Below are 16,852 nucleotides of genomic sequence, written 5' to 3'. Positions count from 1 at the left end.
CGGCTCATTAAAGATTAATCTTGCAGCGGCATTTTGGATTAATTGTAGAGGTTTGATGGAATTGGCTGGAAGACCTGCCAAGAGAGCATTGCAATAGTCAAGTCTGGACAGAACAAGAGCCTGAACAAGGAGTTGTGTTGCATGTTCCGAGAGAAAGGGCCTGATCTTCTTAATATTATATAATGCAAATCTGCAGGACTGGGCAGTTTTAACAATGTGGTCTGAGAAATTCAGCTTATCATCAATCACAACTCCAAGGTTTCTGGCTGTTTTTGAAGGAGTTATGGTAGAGAGACAAGAAGTCTTGTACATGAGACAAGAAGGAAATGGTGGTAAGAAAGAGGGCAAGGAAAAAACAATGAAAAGTGTGGGAGGCTGTGCTAATGGCAGAATTTTATATTTATAGCTGTGTTCTCTCCCCCTCTGTCAAAAGACATTTAGACATACGACATAATTACAGTTATTCATTTTCTATGGCACAATGAAATTTGGAATAGAGCATGGTTCATTGAAATACTCTTGTTACAAAAATCACCTCGGACCAATCCCTATCACACCTCCAAAATTAAACTGAAGTCTGGTCGCACTTATCAGTGGACTGGCTAATTTCATTAGGCTTGTCCAATCAGGCTGGATTCCTGTGCAGCGATTAAGTCTTATTCTAGCTAAAACCATGATGTTGAATGGCGAATCATTGATTGTCGTGGAGTCCAAGAACGTGCGATGTACCCAAACAATTCCAAAGCATTCTTGAATCAACACTGATGTAAGTTCAGTGCAGTTTTTATAAAGACTTAACTGATCAGTGTCCATAGGCCATCACAGTTGAGTTTTCTCCTTTTTCATCTATCCATTTGTCTGTATCTAGCCTACAGAAGGCTTTTGTGTTCGCTTTTCTTCTTCACAGGCAGTTGTTTAGACCTTCAGCACAATCAAATGCTACACCCTTGCTTCATCTTCAATGATTCAGCTTGTGCACAGACGAACTCTACTTTAAAACATTCATGAGTGGAAGATGTTATGCAGTTTACCCTAGTTGATTTAGCCGCGGGCTACAGCCTTTCTCCATGTGCTTATCTCTCTAAGCCAGGAGGAGATTCAATGCAGCTGATGCATACTGAAACACAGCGTGCCAACATGTGGAGGTTTTCAAAATGACACACCCCGCTCCCCCCTTCTCTCAGCTGGCAGAGTCGGGAGAGCAAATTTGGTCAGCGGGCAAGGACATTGATTTTTGCGGATCAGATAAGTTCCATGTTTAACAGATGTAGGCCAATGGGACATGGTCCAAATGATGGCACTCTCTGACTCTGCTCAGAACTCATTTAGACCGTAAGCGAAGCTTTGGCAAAGGGATGTGACGCTCTGGCGAAGAGAGTTCTGGAACGTAAGCACAAAAAAAAAATGTTTCAGAAGTTTAAACAGCACCTCTGTGCCAGTGAGAGTGGTGGAAATGAACACAGCGTCATGTAAAAGGGGCCGTGACTATGAAATAGAGTAGAGTTTAAGATTTGAAATCCCTCAGTCCACCTGCAGTCAAATGATATGAAAGGAATTTTCTAAGAATGAACTCTGTAACCTAATTTGCTTTCGAAAGGTGTTCAAGCTCACATTATTGAAGGCCACCTATACTGTATATGTCTAGCAGGCTTTGGCCATTATTTAGCTATGACAAGCTTTCCATTGGTGTATGGTTTGTTATGATAGGACAATATTTCGCTGAGATACAACTATTTGAAAATCTGGAATCTGAGGGTGCAAAAAAAATCTAAATATTGAGAAAATAGCCTTTAAAGTTGTCCAAATGAAGGTCTTAGCAATGCATATTACCAATCAAAAATGAAGTTTTGATATATTTACAGTAGGAAATGTACAAAAGATCTTCATGGAATAAGATCTTTACTTAATGTCCTAATGATTTTTGGCATAAAATAAAAATAATTGATTTTGTTCCATGCAATGTATTGTTGGCTATTGCAAAAAATATACCCCAGCGACTTAAAACTGGTTTTGTGGTCTAGGGTCACAAACACACACACACACACACACACACACATGCACACACACACATACAAATATTGTATACAGTCTAAAACCATAAAGTGTAATTGTAGAATAACTTTCATTCACCCTCATGTTGTTCCTAACCTGTATTACTTTTTTCTTTGTAACACAAAATAAGATATTTTGAAGGAATAACAATTTTGTCTGTATAATAATAGTCAGAGATGCATTTTTCAATGAATAATTTTATGTGATTTACTGAAAAAGAAAAAAAAAGAAAGTCATACAGGTTTGGAACAAGTCATGTCAAGTTGAGCTTTATTGTCATTCCGTTACATGTGGGGACATACAGTGCAACGAAATGTCGTGCCTCACAGGACCACGGTGCTACATAAATACAGACATACAACAATGAAGTAAAAAAACACTATAAACCTATACACAACTAACCTACTGACAGATTTTAACTATAAGTATACCATAAATATTTACCCTATACAAACAAAAAAAATAAAAGATAAAACATATGAATACATAAATAACAAATAAACAATGAGTGAATTTATATTTTTGGGTGAACTATTACTTTAGCATGCAGTAACCCAATATTAGTCATATGGCCAATGATTTTTATTTGATATGGTCATGTCATTAGACGTCATCTGTATGTCAGTATGTTCCAGAAAATAAGTCACATCTGATTACAATTCACACCAGGTCAAAATTGAGTTGCTGAGAGAACAAAAACACCATGTGCATTGGTGTGTAAGTCACATCTTATTATTATTTTCAGAAAAACAAAATGTAAATAAGACAAAACATGTCTGTACATTATATAGTTCCCCTCACTTAAATGTAATGTTATTCAGAACAGACATCCAAATCTAACTGAATTTATATACAGTAATGCAAAACCTCTTTGCAAGTTTTATGTGCTTGATGTTAATTGCATTATATATAAGTCATGAAATGTTTTAGGTGATTGAAAAACGTGCATTCTGGAAATAGATTTTCTGTGCTGACTAGCATTAATTCACCCAGTATCTTTTTTGTTATGTAGTAAAGCATGTATTGAAACTGGCAATGGAACAAGTCTAAATGTAAACCTTCATCAATACATTGATGCCACAAGCAAACCACCAATGTTTGAATGTGGAGCACCTGACCCAATCATTAGATTCCCAAATGAATATCCATTGGATCAGTCTTGCTCTGTGTTAAATGTTAAATTCTAGTTTAACAGGGTAAAGCTGTAAGACTGTTTGATTCTGTTTGATTTCAAATCATTTGAATAGTGACTCATTTTGATAGCTATGATTTATTTGTGGTACACAACTGAACCCTGAATTTGCATAACAATACTTACATAAGTAGCTTTTCAGAGCAAAAATGTATAGACATATGCTGTATGCAACAGTGAGTGAAGCATTTCTGCACATCTCGATTGTGTCTTGCTCTTGTGGTTACTCACTAATGTAACTCTTTAGTGTTGTGGCTACTGGATATCTTTTCTGCTTTCTGCCATTAGACAGTGCAGTGCTTCTTCTTCGTCCTCCTGCTGTGTCCAAACACATGTTATTGTGAGCCGCTGTTAGCCCAGCCAGGAGAAACAGCACTGCTTATGGACTTTTTTTTTGTTTTTTTCTTTTGCACTTCATATGTCTAATGTAATTGCACCCTGCATATAGCCACCTTGATTGCATGTTATGTTGCTGCTATTGCACTTGACTAAATATCAATAATACAATACATTTGACATAATTCCTAATAATATACTGAATATGACAATATATTAGCAATATAATTTAAGTACATTTAAATACAGCTTATTATTAAACAAAAACACAATACATTAATACCTTTTACTTTTGGATTCTGTTTCTGTTTTTTTGATTGTTTGTTTTTTTATAATTTTTTACTTTTTGTTCCGTTTCAAGCTCTTACTTCATATTTTCCTTTTCTTTCTTTTTTTTTTTTTTTTCTCTTTTCTATCCTCTCAAAAGCAGTGTGTTGATTAATTAATAGCTGGCTAATTTAATTTTCCTAAAAGTAATAACTTGTTTAAGCACGAATAAAGAGGGACAAGGCAAAGTCCTAATCTGCCAAAGTTTAATTAGTCTTAGCAAGGTTTGCATACAAGCAGACGGGGGTTAGGGGGAGAGGACATCCCAGGGAATGACAACGGAATGAAGGGTAAAGCAGAGGCGATGTGGTGGGGGTTTCCATCAACTCTGCCTGTCTGCTTCCATCTGTGCACACGATCAGCCTGCTCTCACACACAAGGGATTGTGGGATAGTTGGAGTGTTGGTGTTAACTGTCAAATAAAGGGCTGGTTTTCCCATTCTCCACACCTGTCACCCAGGGCAACCTGTGTGTTGTGGCCAGAGCGGTTGGGCTCCCCTGGGTGGCTTTAAGGCATAGCCAAAGCTGAAAATCAATTGGCTAAAACTGTTATAGAATGTAGTGAAGAGCTTGCATATATTCGCTTAGAGGGCCCTGGGGTAAATGAACAATGAGCTATTGACTACAACACTGCTCTCTTACAATGACTGCACTTCCTACATGGATTGGAGACCATTATTATTATTATTATTAATAATTTATTTTATTTTTATTTCCTAAATTATTAGTAGATTAATAAAGTAGATTAATTAGTAGATTTATGAATATGAATATGTATATATTTGCAATACAGTGTAATAAAATGTAAAAAGACACACACATACTGTACCTTTATACATTTATATGCACATGCATATTTCATAATCATGTAATAATTGGTCTCAAGTCTATTTTGGAAAGGCAATTTCTGCAAAAATATATAATAAATTATTTATGCAAAATATATATATAAGTATGTTTTCACATATTCATAGATATAATTGTTTTATAGATTTATTGTTGCTCTTGCTTTCACTAAATTGACATATATTCAATTCATAATCCCGTGTCTATTCTGAATACACATTAACTGCATAAAATAGAAGATAATTAGGAAATAATTGCTTCTGATTGATAGCAGGGGCTTAGTGAGGTGGATACCGAATAATAGATTTTATTTTGTATATATATATATATTTTTGTTTGCATCCCCAAATACACAAAAAGCTTATTCATATTCATTACTGTCATTTTGATCAAATCATTATAACTCTTTCATATGAAAATCCTTCACCTGCATGTCAAATAGGCATTCTTACCTACAATGAAATGGTCAAACGGACGTTTTGACAGCTGCACAATTGGACATGGAATTCATGAGAAAACAGCTTGAACCTTGTATGTATATTTCCAACCATATCACACCCCAGGGGCACGACAGTTGAATGAAAATGACACGAAGCAAATCTCTTGTGCCAGTCCTCCATCACAGAAGAGAAGAGCTGAAAAATGCAGGGAGCCCAGTCTTAACACATCTTTCCTCTTTACTTTAGACAGCACCAAATGTCAGATACTCATCTGGAAATAATTTCCATTCTATTATGGTGACAAGGGGCCAGAGGAATCTAATTAGCTTAAAAAAAAAGTGCTAGAGAGCCAGATTGGGAGTGACTGGTGATAGGGCCAGTGGTGCAGGGCTGGCTCTCCAGCCTTCAGGCTCAGCAGGAACACTCCTGAGGTTAACTCCAACTTGAAGGAAGAAGAGAAGAAAAGGAGAGAGAGGGATTCAGGTGCTGTGTGCCAGAGACGAAGGTCTCTATTGGTCTGTCAGAGCCTCAACTTTGAGTATTCTTCCCTAAGTGATAGTAAAATAGAAATATAAGAAAGGGGCCAGATATAGTTTGACTCATAGTGTTTAGTTTTATTGCTTAGTTCATATGAATGAATCTATCTATCTATCTATCTATCTATCTATCTATCTATCTATCTATCTATCTATCTATCTGTCTGTCTGTCTGTCTGTCTGTCTGTCTGTCTGTCTGTCTGTCTGTCTGTCTGTCTGTCTGTCTGTCTGTCTGTCTGTCTGTCTGTCTGTCTGTCTGTCTGTCTGTCTGTCTGTCCGTCCGTCCGTCCGTCCGTCCGTCCGTCCGTCCGTCCGTCCGTCCGTCCGTCCGTCCGTCCGTCCGTCCGTCAGTCTGTCCGTCAGTCCCTCCATCCATCTATATCTATCTATCTATCTAGCTACTAAAAAAAAAATTGTAAGTAAAGAGTGTTCTATGTTGGTCAAACACCAGGGACAAAATAATGTTGTCCACTGCCTCAAATTACAGGCCTTTCATAGAGCTCAGACATTTAGAAAAATAAATGTTTCCCCCTCGAAAACTTGCCATTCTGCCTGCCCCCTTTTCTCATGCACACTATCAAACTAATCTAATGTCACTTTCAGAGGAAAGGTTAGGCTCAGCTTTTGAATTTATATTTTCCAGACAGAGAGTTTGACCTTTGCGGATCAGACCGTTATTTTTATTTCTTTTTCTTATTTTTCCTGTGAACAAGGGTGAGAATAGGCTGGAGAGTTATTTGTGCAGCTTTGATTTAATGCAAAAGTAAAGCTTCACAAAAAGAGTGATGTGATGTCAATACTCATTTACTGGTCTACATTTAAAGTGTTCTGTAATTTCATTTATCATTTGAACAGGTTTAGTCAATGAATTTCCTTGAACGTTGACTAGAGGAATCAAGTAATTAATAATAGAATATTGCACCACTGTAAAAAGCTTGATTTCTTTTGAGAACTGAAAGCATATGGTGCAACCAGTGTATTCCGATTCCTGAACAAATGACTCTATGAATCGGTTCTTTTTGTGAAATTAAAATCATACATCGCAATCAGTGTATCCCAATTCCTGAACAAATAACTCTAGTTCTTGGTTCATTTTTTTCTTTTTTTTTTTCAAGCAAATAGCGCAACCAGTGTATTCTGATTTGCAAAGTGACTCTAATGAGTCAGCTATTTTTAGTACATATTATAGGTATTATGCATATCACTTTAATATTATATTATATTATATTATAAACCTATGAAAACAGAACGTTTAACTAGACTTGAAAGTAAAGCACTCTAAGTAAATGCATATTTTGCACAAATTGTTTTAAATATATTTATTATTAAAATGATCTCATCATTATATTCTATTTTGTTCCAGATCTGAGGCCTCTACCTGATGTGGCCATGACAGGAAAATGCACACGCGAGTGTACGGAATACGGCCACTCGGATTCCTGCTGGATGCCTGGACAACCCTCACCCAACCGCACCAAGAGTGCCAAGAGTGGGCCCAAGCTCTCCACCTTCGTGCCTTACCAGGAGAGGGAGGGTCAGGAGCGCCTGATGGCTGACAGCAGCTCTAATCCTCATGGAGAGGAGCGGAGCGGAGGCGGGAGCAACAAAGTGGCCAGCATTCGCTTTTTGCCTCCCTACACTAGTGCCTATTCTGCAGGTGGCGACTCCGGTAAGGACTGCCCCAGGGAGGAGATCCCCCTGAGTCAGACAGCCGATTACGCCCCTGCCACTACACCCTCCAGCCAAGGCTCCAAAAGAGAAATCTACCTGTGAGTCACCTTTCATCCGCCTAGGTTCGATTCCACATTTGATCCAATTTACTTGTGATCTGCAATGCCTGTGAGAGGATAAAAGGCCTTGTTGTCAAAACTCCTGCTAATTCTACCCCACCACCAGACCCCATTTTACACAGACGTCTCAACATGCATCTCCAATCCCCTCAGCCATAAGCCTAATGGCTGACACAAAACAGCTAGAGACCTTCTTTAAAACCCTCTGGGTTTTATACAGCCCTGCGCATTGTTAGAGGCTCTGGAAGCCGAACAGATATGAAGAGAATAATCATAAAAAAAGAGAAAAACATTTTGTGAATATGAAATGAAGTACACAATCCCCATGTGAACTTCTAATGAAAGAATGTAAGGACAATTTTTAAGTGAACTTTGTGATAATTTAATGTCGATGTTTTATTCCTATTTGATTCTGATTCATTCGTTGATTTTTGTTAGTTTTTTTTTATTATACATACTGTATGTATATATATATATATATATATATATATATATATATATATATATATATATATATATATATATATATATATATATATATCTTATGATCAGACTGTAGTTAAGCTTACCTAAAAACATATATACATCCAAATAGTACTTTTATTTTTTTTTTTTTCTGTGTGTGTGTAACTAAGAACTCGAGCCAGAAAAACTGGCAAACCAAATACTGGCAATCCAAGAGGGACATACATTCTCAACACATATACTTTACTGAAAATAAAACATTCACCTTTCTTTCAGGACTGAAGGGTAATTGTTTCTTACATTTGTCTTTTTCATAGGAAACTCTTTTCTTAATGTACAGTGATGTAAATACTACACGTCTGATGGAACAGTTTTGATTTATGATTTAGCTGTACAGACCCTCGAAGCCACGGCTTCCTTCTGTTGATGATAGTAGAAGGGACATTGCTCAGAGGATTTGCCTCCCTGTCAGTAAAAGAAGGACAACAGTTTTGGACCTTGGAATGCTATAATCCACAGTATGAGCCGCCGCCTTCTAACTACTTGGGACTCGAGCGAACACGGAATTTGGGGCAAAATCCAAGGGAAACAAATGGATTAAAGCAGGTATGAATGATGCCATTTGTCATTTCGGACAAATTTGACGGGCTTCAACAGTTCCCAGAGGAAGCTCTCCCTGTGACTTTTCCTCTGTAATACTCTCGTACTTCTTCACTATCTACAAGTAGCTGAGGCTTTAGGTGAGTTGCCCTCTGGAAGAGCTTTGTTCAACCCATCCCATCCGTAGGGAGGAGCAACGACTTTCACAAAAAAACAAAAAACAAAACAAACAAAAAAATGAACTGTTCATGTGCTGTGCAATAGCCTACTCGTTTCCGGACATGTCAAACTCTGTTGTGTAGATGTGTGGTTTTGTCAGAGATTTCTGCTCTGCTCTGTGGTGGGTCTGACCTTGTCAAAACTTACAAGAATGCTTACAAGAGGTGGACACGTTCAAAAATCATAACAGCAGAATATTTCTCTCATGTTTGACCACATTAAAGTTGTATTCAACAAGTCCAGTATATTCTAAAACATCAGAGATTCTGTTTAAAATGTGCTTTGAACGTATGACATGACAAGAATCCCGCAGCGAGTTTAGAAATGTCTAAACCTTGTTAACCTATTACCGTAAAGTCACACTGGCGCTCGCCTGAAGGGGGCACTTTCATTAAAAGCGCTAATTTCCACAACTGAAAGCGAGGTCTTTCAGAAAGAGTTTACATGAAGTTCATTTAGGGCTGATGGTAACAGGGATTGCATCAGTAGGAATGCAGGTCAGCAAAAGCTATAATGAGTATTCGAGCTACACACAATAAGTGCACTATGATTTACACCATGTCACACAGCTAAGTCACCACTTAAAACCGACTATTCACCTCGGGTGATTTGGCCGTTAACTCTGTAGCCGTTGATTCAGTGTTCACAGAGCTATGTGCTTTGGGTTTAATACTTGATAAAGTCTCCTTTAAAAAAACAAGAAAAGAAAAGTGACCCATTGCTAAAGGCTGGTGTCTCAGGTGATGGACATTTGGTGTGATACTTCCTTATGTGTGTGTGAATTCATTTAGTTCACTTTTGACCCCTTATTTGAACACTGGCAAACCAAACACTTCAATGACTAAGTAAATAAGATGTATTTCCAATTTGACAGGGGCTGTATCCGAAATCGCCCGCTAAACCCTCATTCACTATTCCCTACATTAGTCCACTCATACAGTTCACTTGAACAAGTGAATGAACACGAATTCGAGTGAATTCGGACACTGAGTGCACAGTTTGCTTGCTGTTTAATAATTATTTGATACGGGCAGCTCCAGTAGTAAGATTGAAGGATGTGTCTTGAATTCTGTCACGGAAATTATGTATAAACCCTAATAGTCAATTTACAATTAATTTCAACGGTGTTGTTTTACGCTGTATTACGCCGTGGACGAGCGTTTCTAAAATTAATGGATGGATGATTCAGCTGCGGGAGCCATCTTCTGGCGAGACGTGGGAATTAATTCGGCATGCGACTCTCACAGTGCATTCTGGGGATTCTCTAGCCGTTGAGTGTAACGGTTGTACACTTGATTTTGTGGTGCATTGTGGGATTGAATGAGTGCACTCGAGAACATCCACTATGGTTTCGAAAACCACTTAAAAGTGCACTATTTGAGGGTATAGGGGGCGATTTCGGATACAGCCAGGGTCTTTGGTCTATGCATGCCCTGCGACGCCCCCTATGGACAAATGTTGTTGAGCTTGCCGCAGCCTTGGGGCAGATTGGAGGAGATACTCTCGCGTCATTGTACACATTTAACTTCCTGTTCTTTTAATCATCACAGTGACTACTGACCTTTAAAGGTGTTTTCTGCAGTGGCAAACAGAAGCTGCCCAGGCTGCATGAACCCCATACGCTGCATGACAGGTAGACAGTCTCTCGCTCCCATTGTGAAAACCTGGAGTTTATCCCCGGAGAGCAACTGTCACAGATACTGATAGGTCAAATCACTCGGAGTGTGTGTGAACGTGTGCATCTTCGCACACCTGTGTAACTGTATAGATGCACGGAGGGATCCGTTCACTGCCTTTAAAACTAGAAATGTTCAAACTCTACACGTTAATTTTCGATTTTTGCTACGATTTTCAACGGCCAAATTGTGTTGTGGCATCTCATTGAATAAAATGGCTCTTGCTGTGTGAGACATTGGACAGTGGTGCAGAGAATCTGGTGGAAAATAAATAACATGTCTTACTCACTGGGCGTAGGGTGAAAAACAAGCAAGAAAAGCATTATATAAGGGAAAAACAGTCAATGTCTTTATCATCCTGCAGTTGTAGCTGTTAGTTTGTTTGTCAGAGAGCAATACATTTTACTCTCATATGAGATCGGGTCTTTTTTTAGGTAATTTCTTAACTCAAAGAGACCAGTGTTAAGTGAATTCTGAGTGAATTTGTGGCTAAAAATGTATTCTCGTTCATTTTAATATATATATATATATATGTATAACTATACAATAAACTAAATCATAAATATATATATATATATATATATATATATATATATATGATTTAGTTTATTGTTCAAGAAAATTGAAGACATTGTTATTCTGAACTTTGAACTACTGTTATTTCATACCAGACACAATCTCTCATTAGTTTTAAGGTTTATGATTTAAGTCATGCATTCCACACAACCCCATTATTTTTTATTATCTGAAATACAAAATTGTCCTCATTTTATATATTTATTAGCAGTCTTAAAGCAAAATTGACAATGGTGATTTGTTATAAACATATACATGTTTTTTTTTTTCAAAGTCATCTATTGCAGCACAGTGATGAGCAAATAATGTAAACAATCACTTTTTGGTACCTAAAGCACAGGATCTTAATTTTCTTTAGGGTTTTGTCCGCTTTGTGATCAGGCCCAAACGGAATCTGCATTTTTTGCATTAATTTTTTGTGGTGCATTGTGGGATTGAATGAGAAAAAAATATGTGTAATGGATTTAAACGTGGGTTAAATAGAGCTTAATCGGTAGCTGAAAGCACTATCAAATTAGCCAAATATTTAATAAACCAACACACGAAGGGTGGAGGATGTGTATGGCTTTTTAAATAATGGGCATTCCAGTTCTGTGGAAATCTTTGGAGCTTTCTGTCGGCACAGATTCCGTGTGGGCCTGTTAATGACTGATGTTCAATTTCATCCTACTGTAAGCTCTATTTCATTTGTGCTGAATCGTGTATTTGATTACATGGAAATCAATCAAGTCCAATCTGACTTAAGAATCAGTTCTTTATCTGACACATGGACTCATTTTGGAGCAGAGCCACCCGCTGCATTTGTCCAGGTATTAGAAGATATGAACGAACATGTCATCATGTTGCAATGTCACCGTGCATAATGAGGCTCACCATGCATCTCTGCGCATAATAGAAGTAGAGAGTAAATAGTATCATTCTCCCCCTTGAAAAAGATTAAAAACGAAATCAGTAATTTATTTTGTGAAGCGGTGGCTGAGCGGCTTCGTTACTCTGACTTTGGCTGAAATTAACCGATAGCGCTTTAGCGGTTTGTGGGCGTCCGCCTTCATATGATTTCAATATTAAAACTCTACACTAAGTAATTGAAGAAGAGCCACCGTTTAAATAGATAATTACAGGAAGTACAAGTTTGTAGCCTAAGTGTTGGTTATATTTCTATCAAAACACTTGTGATGCCTTGTTTTCTTTGTACAGTTTTATGTACATGCTAATAACGTGACTTTTTAAAATGAGAACAAAAAAGAACATGTTTAAAGACAAATTGAAATTGTAAAATCTTTTTAAAAGTAGAATATGTTAGAATGAGAGTGTTTGGGGGCACACAGTTGGTGTGCTTGTGTTTAAAATGTCATCAGTAACCATTCACTGGCTTCTAGTCTATTTTAGTTTTACTGTCTCTTTTTATGAGTCTTATTTTTTTTTCCCTGAGTTTTGTGTTATTTGCAAAACAGTGGCTTTGAAGAGTTTAGCCTTTATTTGTTCCATTATATTCTTATCAATATCCGCATGTTAAACACGATGAGGAAGAAAAAAGAGAAAAAAAAAAATGTTGTCTTTTATTTTTGCTGAGCAAATCAAAGAAATACTATCTTGTAAGTACTCCTTCCTTATAGCTTTACAATAAAATACATTCTGTAAAACACTGTGTCCTTCATGGATTGTTAGTGGCTATATATATGTGTGTAGCTTTTATTAGGACAGTTTCTTTTTATTTCATCAGGGAAAGTGCTTTGAAAATGTGTTCACTCTTTCAAGTCCATTCTTTGGGGAACACATGTACCACGTTGTACCATCTTGCAAACAACTAAAAGTGAACTTCCTGATTCAGCACATCCCATCCACTGAAAAGCTTTGCTTTCATCAGCCTTAGCAAACCTGGCAGAGTTCAAATTCTCCTAAGGTTCTTCAGCTTGTTCGTAATGTGTGGCATTTGTTCCTTGGGAGAATAAAGCCCTGTTAACCCCATTGGATTTCTTAACGTGCCAGTGGCACTGCCAAGTGTGGGTTGCATCGATCGACATAAACACAATAGGTCCTTGAGTCCAAACACACACACAGACGCTCACCCTAACAAACTGTCTCTCATATGCCACAGCCATACTATTCAGTGGCACCATGCAGAATTCTTGGGACCCCAGAGATTTGTGGGAACTCCTCAATCTCAAATTCTTCAGGCTTACAGTGACAGATCTTCCCCTGTTCATGTACTGAAAATCAGAGCCAAATTGTCATTATTACCTCATTTTGTGGCAAACCTGTTCCCCAAAATGATTGTAAAGTGTTGATGCTGTTCTTTTCTAATGTAAGTGCATTATGTGCAGGGGATTTTAAAAAAAGACAAAACAAAAAAGTTTCAAATGACTCATTGCACTATATTCTTCTGAACTCATTCAATATCTTTGTGTGAAAATAATTTTTACAGATCTACATTTGTAGACACTGTGGTTCAAAAGTTTGGGGTTGATACAATTTTTGAAAGGCGTGTCTCATGCTCGCCAAGGCTACATTCATTTAAACAATAATATAAAGAATTGTAATAGCAATATTCAATTATATAATTATTTATTCCTGTGATGGCAAAACTGAATTTTCAGCAGCCATTACTCCAGTGTGTGTTATTAAAATAATTACACTTTAGGATAGGGACCAATTAACTAGTTGCTTATTAGCATGCTTATTAATAACATATCGGCTGTTTATTCTTTATGTCCATATTCTATATCTCTCATTCTACCCAATACCTAAACTTAACAACTACCTTAATAACTATTAATAAGCAGCAAATTAGTAGTTTAATGAGGCAAAAGTGATAGTTAATGGTTTGTTAATAACAAGAATTGGAATTAAATTTGAACAAATAATAATAAAAATAATGTATTTACTGTCCCTAACCTTTGAACATTTGTGTATATTTGAAGATGGTAAATTAACATGTCACCACAGGGTTGATTTCCATGATGCAGACATTTTTGCGGTCTATGGATTCTAGAAAGTCATAAATTAGGACAGAATATCATTTTTGAGAGAACTATTTTCGCTTGTTAGAGTGTAACCAATCTACAATGGCAAACTCTATAATCCACCATACTATGAAGACTATTATTTTTAAACCGAAAGACATGACATAGTGTTTTAGAAAATGCAAGCTTCACACTGCTGGAATTAATGAGAAATATATCAACAAAACTAAGATGCATGCAGTAAAAAAAAAAATCACAGCTGTTCAAACTCTGCTGCACTTTTTGCCAAGGGTTCTTTATTTCCTTCCACGGCTGCTGTGTGCATGAGGAGGATTTACCGAACCCCTGAGTGGCTCCCTTAGGGCAGTGCTTGACTGAGGGTCAGTGTTATCAGCCTCTAGGCCGATAGAGCAGGGTTTTTACTCCACAGCACAGTGGCCGCCCTCACCAACTGTAAATATTGGCTTTTCCGTGCAGGCAAATTAAGTGTCTAATGACGGGGTTTTGAAATAAGCTCTCACCTGCTGCCAGACAGACAGTCTGAAGGCAACCGTGATGATAGAGAGAAAAACTGAGATACCGAGAAAATGCAAAGGAAAGAAAAACATTAAAAACAGCACAGACCCTGAATGAGGCAGAGCGTCACAGAGAGGATACATATGAAGATCTATTTATATATCTGCTGGCGCATTGGAATAAGTAATAAGTTTAATTCATGACCTAGACACTGGGGAACTTATGTGTGGAGTTTCCAGATATACCTTGTTTTCCTCCTAAGAAAATGGCAAGCTATGAATATTCTTTGAAAGGACAACCTGTTTGTGTATTATTGCGTTTCTGAGTGTGTGGCCATAATGACTCTGACAGAAGGTCAGTTGCTGACTAGGGAGGTATGTGCGTAAATGTTAATGCTAATCACTCAAAGCTTGTGTATAATATAGGACTACACCATCTATGTATTTCCCCCCTCTCTTGCTTTGCCTATCTCTCCATTAAGGCTGACTCCACCTCTCTCGCTTGCGGTTTGCAGTATGAGGAAGGCACATAACTGCAGGCGCTGTGTGTAATGTTAACATGAGATTAGCCTACTGGTGCACATCTCTGTATGATGATTAGGAACAGCGCTTACAGTCTCCAGTCATTCCAAGGTTCCCTTTGCTGATGGAAGGAATCCCACACATAGTGGGAGAACATGAGCATTTGAAGATTTGTTTGGGCATTCTCAGGAGAAGCTACTGCCGCAAGATTGCCAGTTTTATATATGTATAAACATTTATAGAATTTTTATATTCTTTTATCTTTTTTATCATATCTTTTATTTTTTTCTGAAAAAATGCTGTGAATTCATAAAATTCAAAGTTATAATATAAGAATTAGAAATCACAATTAAAAGTTATGAGTTTTTTTTGTTTGTTTTTTGTTTTTTTCATTGCTATGAGCTAAAAAAATCATAGTTGTGACATAAAAAGTTTGACTTTAATAGATAGAAAACCATTCCTGCCATAAAAAGTCAGAGTTATGAGATAACAAAATTAGAGGGTACTAAATCATAATTACAAGATAAGTCAAACTTATGAAACAAAATGTTTAGATAATTATGAGAATAAAAAGCCATTAATTATAACTTATAACTAATTCAAAGTAGAAATCATGACAGCAATGTTGAAGTTGAGATAAGCCATATGACAAATGTTTGTTGTGGATTGGGACATGTTACTCTTTTCATATTATGATTTATAATCTCATAATTTTGACTTTTGATGTCATGACAGAAATGGGATTTCATCGTTTTATTTTGTATTACCAACTATTTTAATATAAACAAAATAAATATTTTATGTTATGACACAAAATGTAGTATTGCTCTGCCAAAGAACGCATTTTAAACAGAAGCCTAAGCAGGATCGACTGTTTCAAAATCAATGTTTTTTTCAAGCAGTGCACAGACTGGCAGACTGTTTTAAATTCTGCAAACACAACAAACTTAATGATACAAATTCTTAAAAAAAATTCTTAAAAGTTGTGTTATAGGCCTGTGATATATCATGACTTTTGTAACTCCTCTTGCCCAATCAAATTAGAAGACTGGAACTAAGTGTTGTTTAAAAACACTATAATGATGGTAAATCATCTTAATTATGACGATAATGATAATGATTTGACAGAGAGGGAGAGCATCCACCTCTCACTTCCACCTCGTAATTACAAGCACATCACTCCATAAAGCTGGATGATAAGAAAGATGGACGGATGAGCATAGATGGAATGATGAGGTGAAAAGAAATCTTGCTGTGATGGAGGGTGGAGGGAGGTCTGTCCTGAGGGGCAGCGCTGTAATGCCCCGCCATCATCCCCCCGCTCCTCGCACCAGCCCTTCCTCTCCATCACTGTCGGCTGGAGGGGGCAGCCCGGCTGACTGCAGAGGGGAAACGGTGCATGTCGTGTGGGCGAGGGCAGGGGGAGCTGCCCCCATGGCGCTTCTGTAGTTCTTTTCATATCAATCACTCCACAGGCAGAGAGCTAAAGACAGACTCGCTGCCTGCCATCATCCACTCAGAACTGGAGCATTAAAAAATCTCCTACCATTCACCTCCCCAAACAACATCTTCCTCTGATCTCTTTCTTACAAACATGCTCATTCCATCTCAATCTTGACCCTCTGTTGGCTGTCATTCTGTGGCTTTTGCCAGAACCCTGCAAATCGAGTTCCATTAGCCTCAACCTGACAGTGGGAGTCTCTGGCAAAGCAAAGTGTGAGTAATGCGATTTGTCTCTCCGTTGTTGTGCAATGGGAAATAGACTGTCAAGGTGTTTACAGACATGAGGATGAAAGA

General features: G+C 37.5%; 1 protein-coding gene across 1 annotated transcript in view; it reads left to right on the top strand.

Annotated features, from left to right (window-relative positions):
• The window catches only part of LOC306882990 (protocadherin-1-like), a 171,270-nt gene extending 163,476 nt beyond the window's left edge, over positions 1-7,794 (top strand). The window contains exon 5 of the mRNA XM_079438031.1: positions 7,093-7,794. Coding sequence (XP_079294157.1) covers positions 7,093-7,502 — 410 coding nt within the window. The 3' untranslated portion in view covers positions 7,503-7,794. The remainder of the gene's footprint in view (positions 1-7,092) is intronic.
• The last annotated feature ends 9,058 nt before the right edge of the window (positions 7,795-16,852 follow it).

The sequence above is a fragment of the Barbus barbus genome (genome assembly GCF_936440315.1).
Source record: "Barbus barbus genome assembly, chromosome: 17".
NCBI lineage: Eukaryota > Metazoa > Chordata > Actinopteri > Cypriniformes > Cyprinidae > Barbus > Barbus barbus.
Note: the sequence above shows the minus strand (reverse complement) of the source record. Positions and strands in the feature narration are given on the sequence as shown.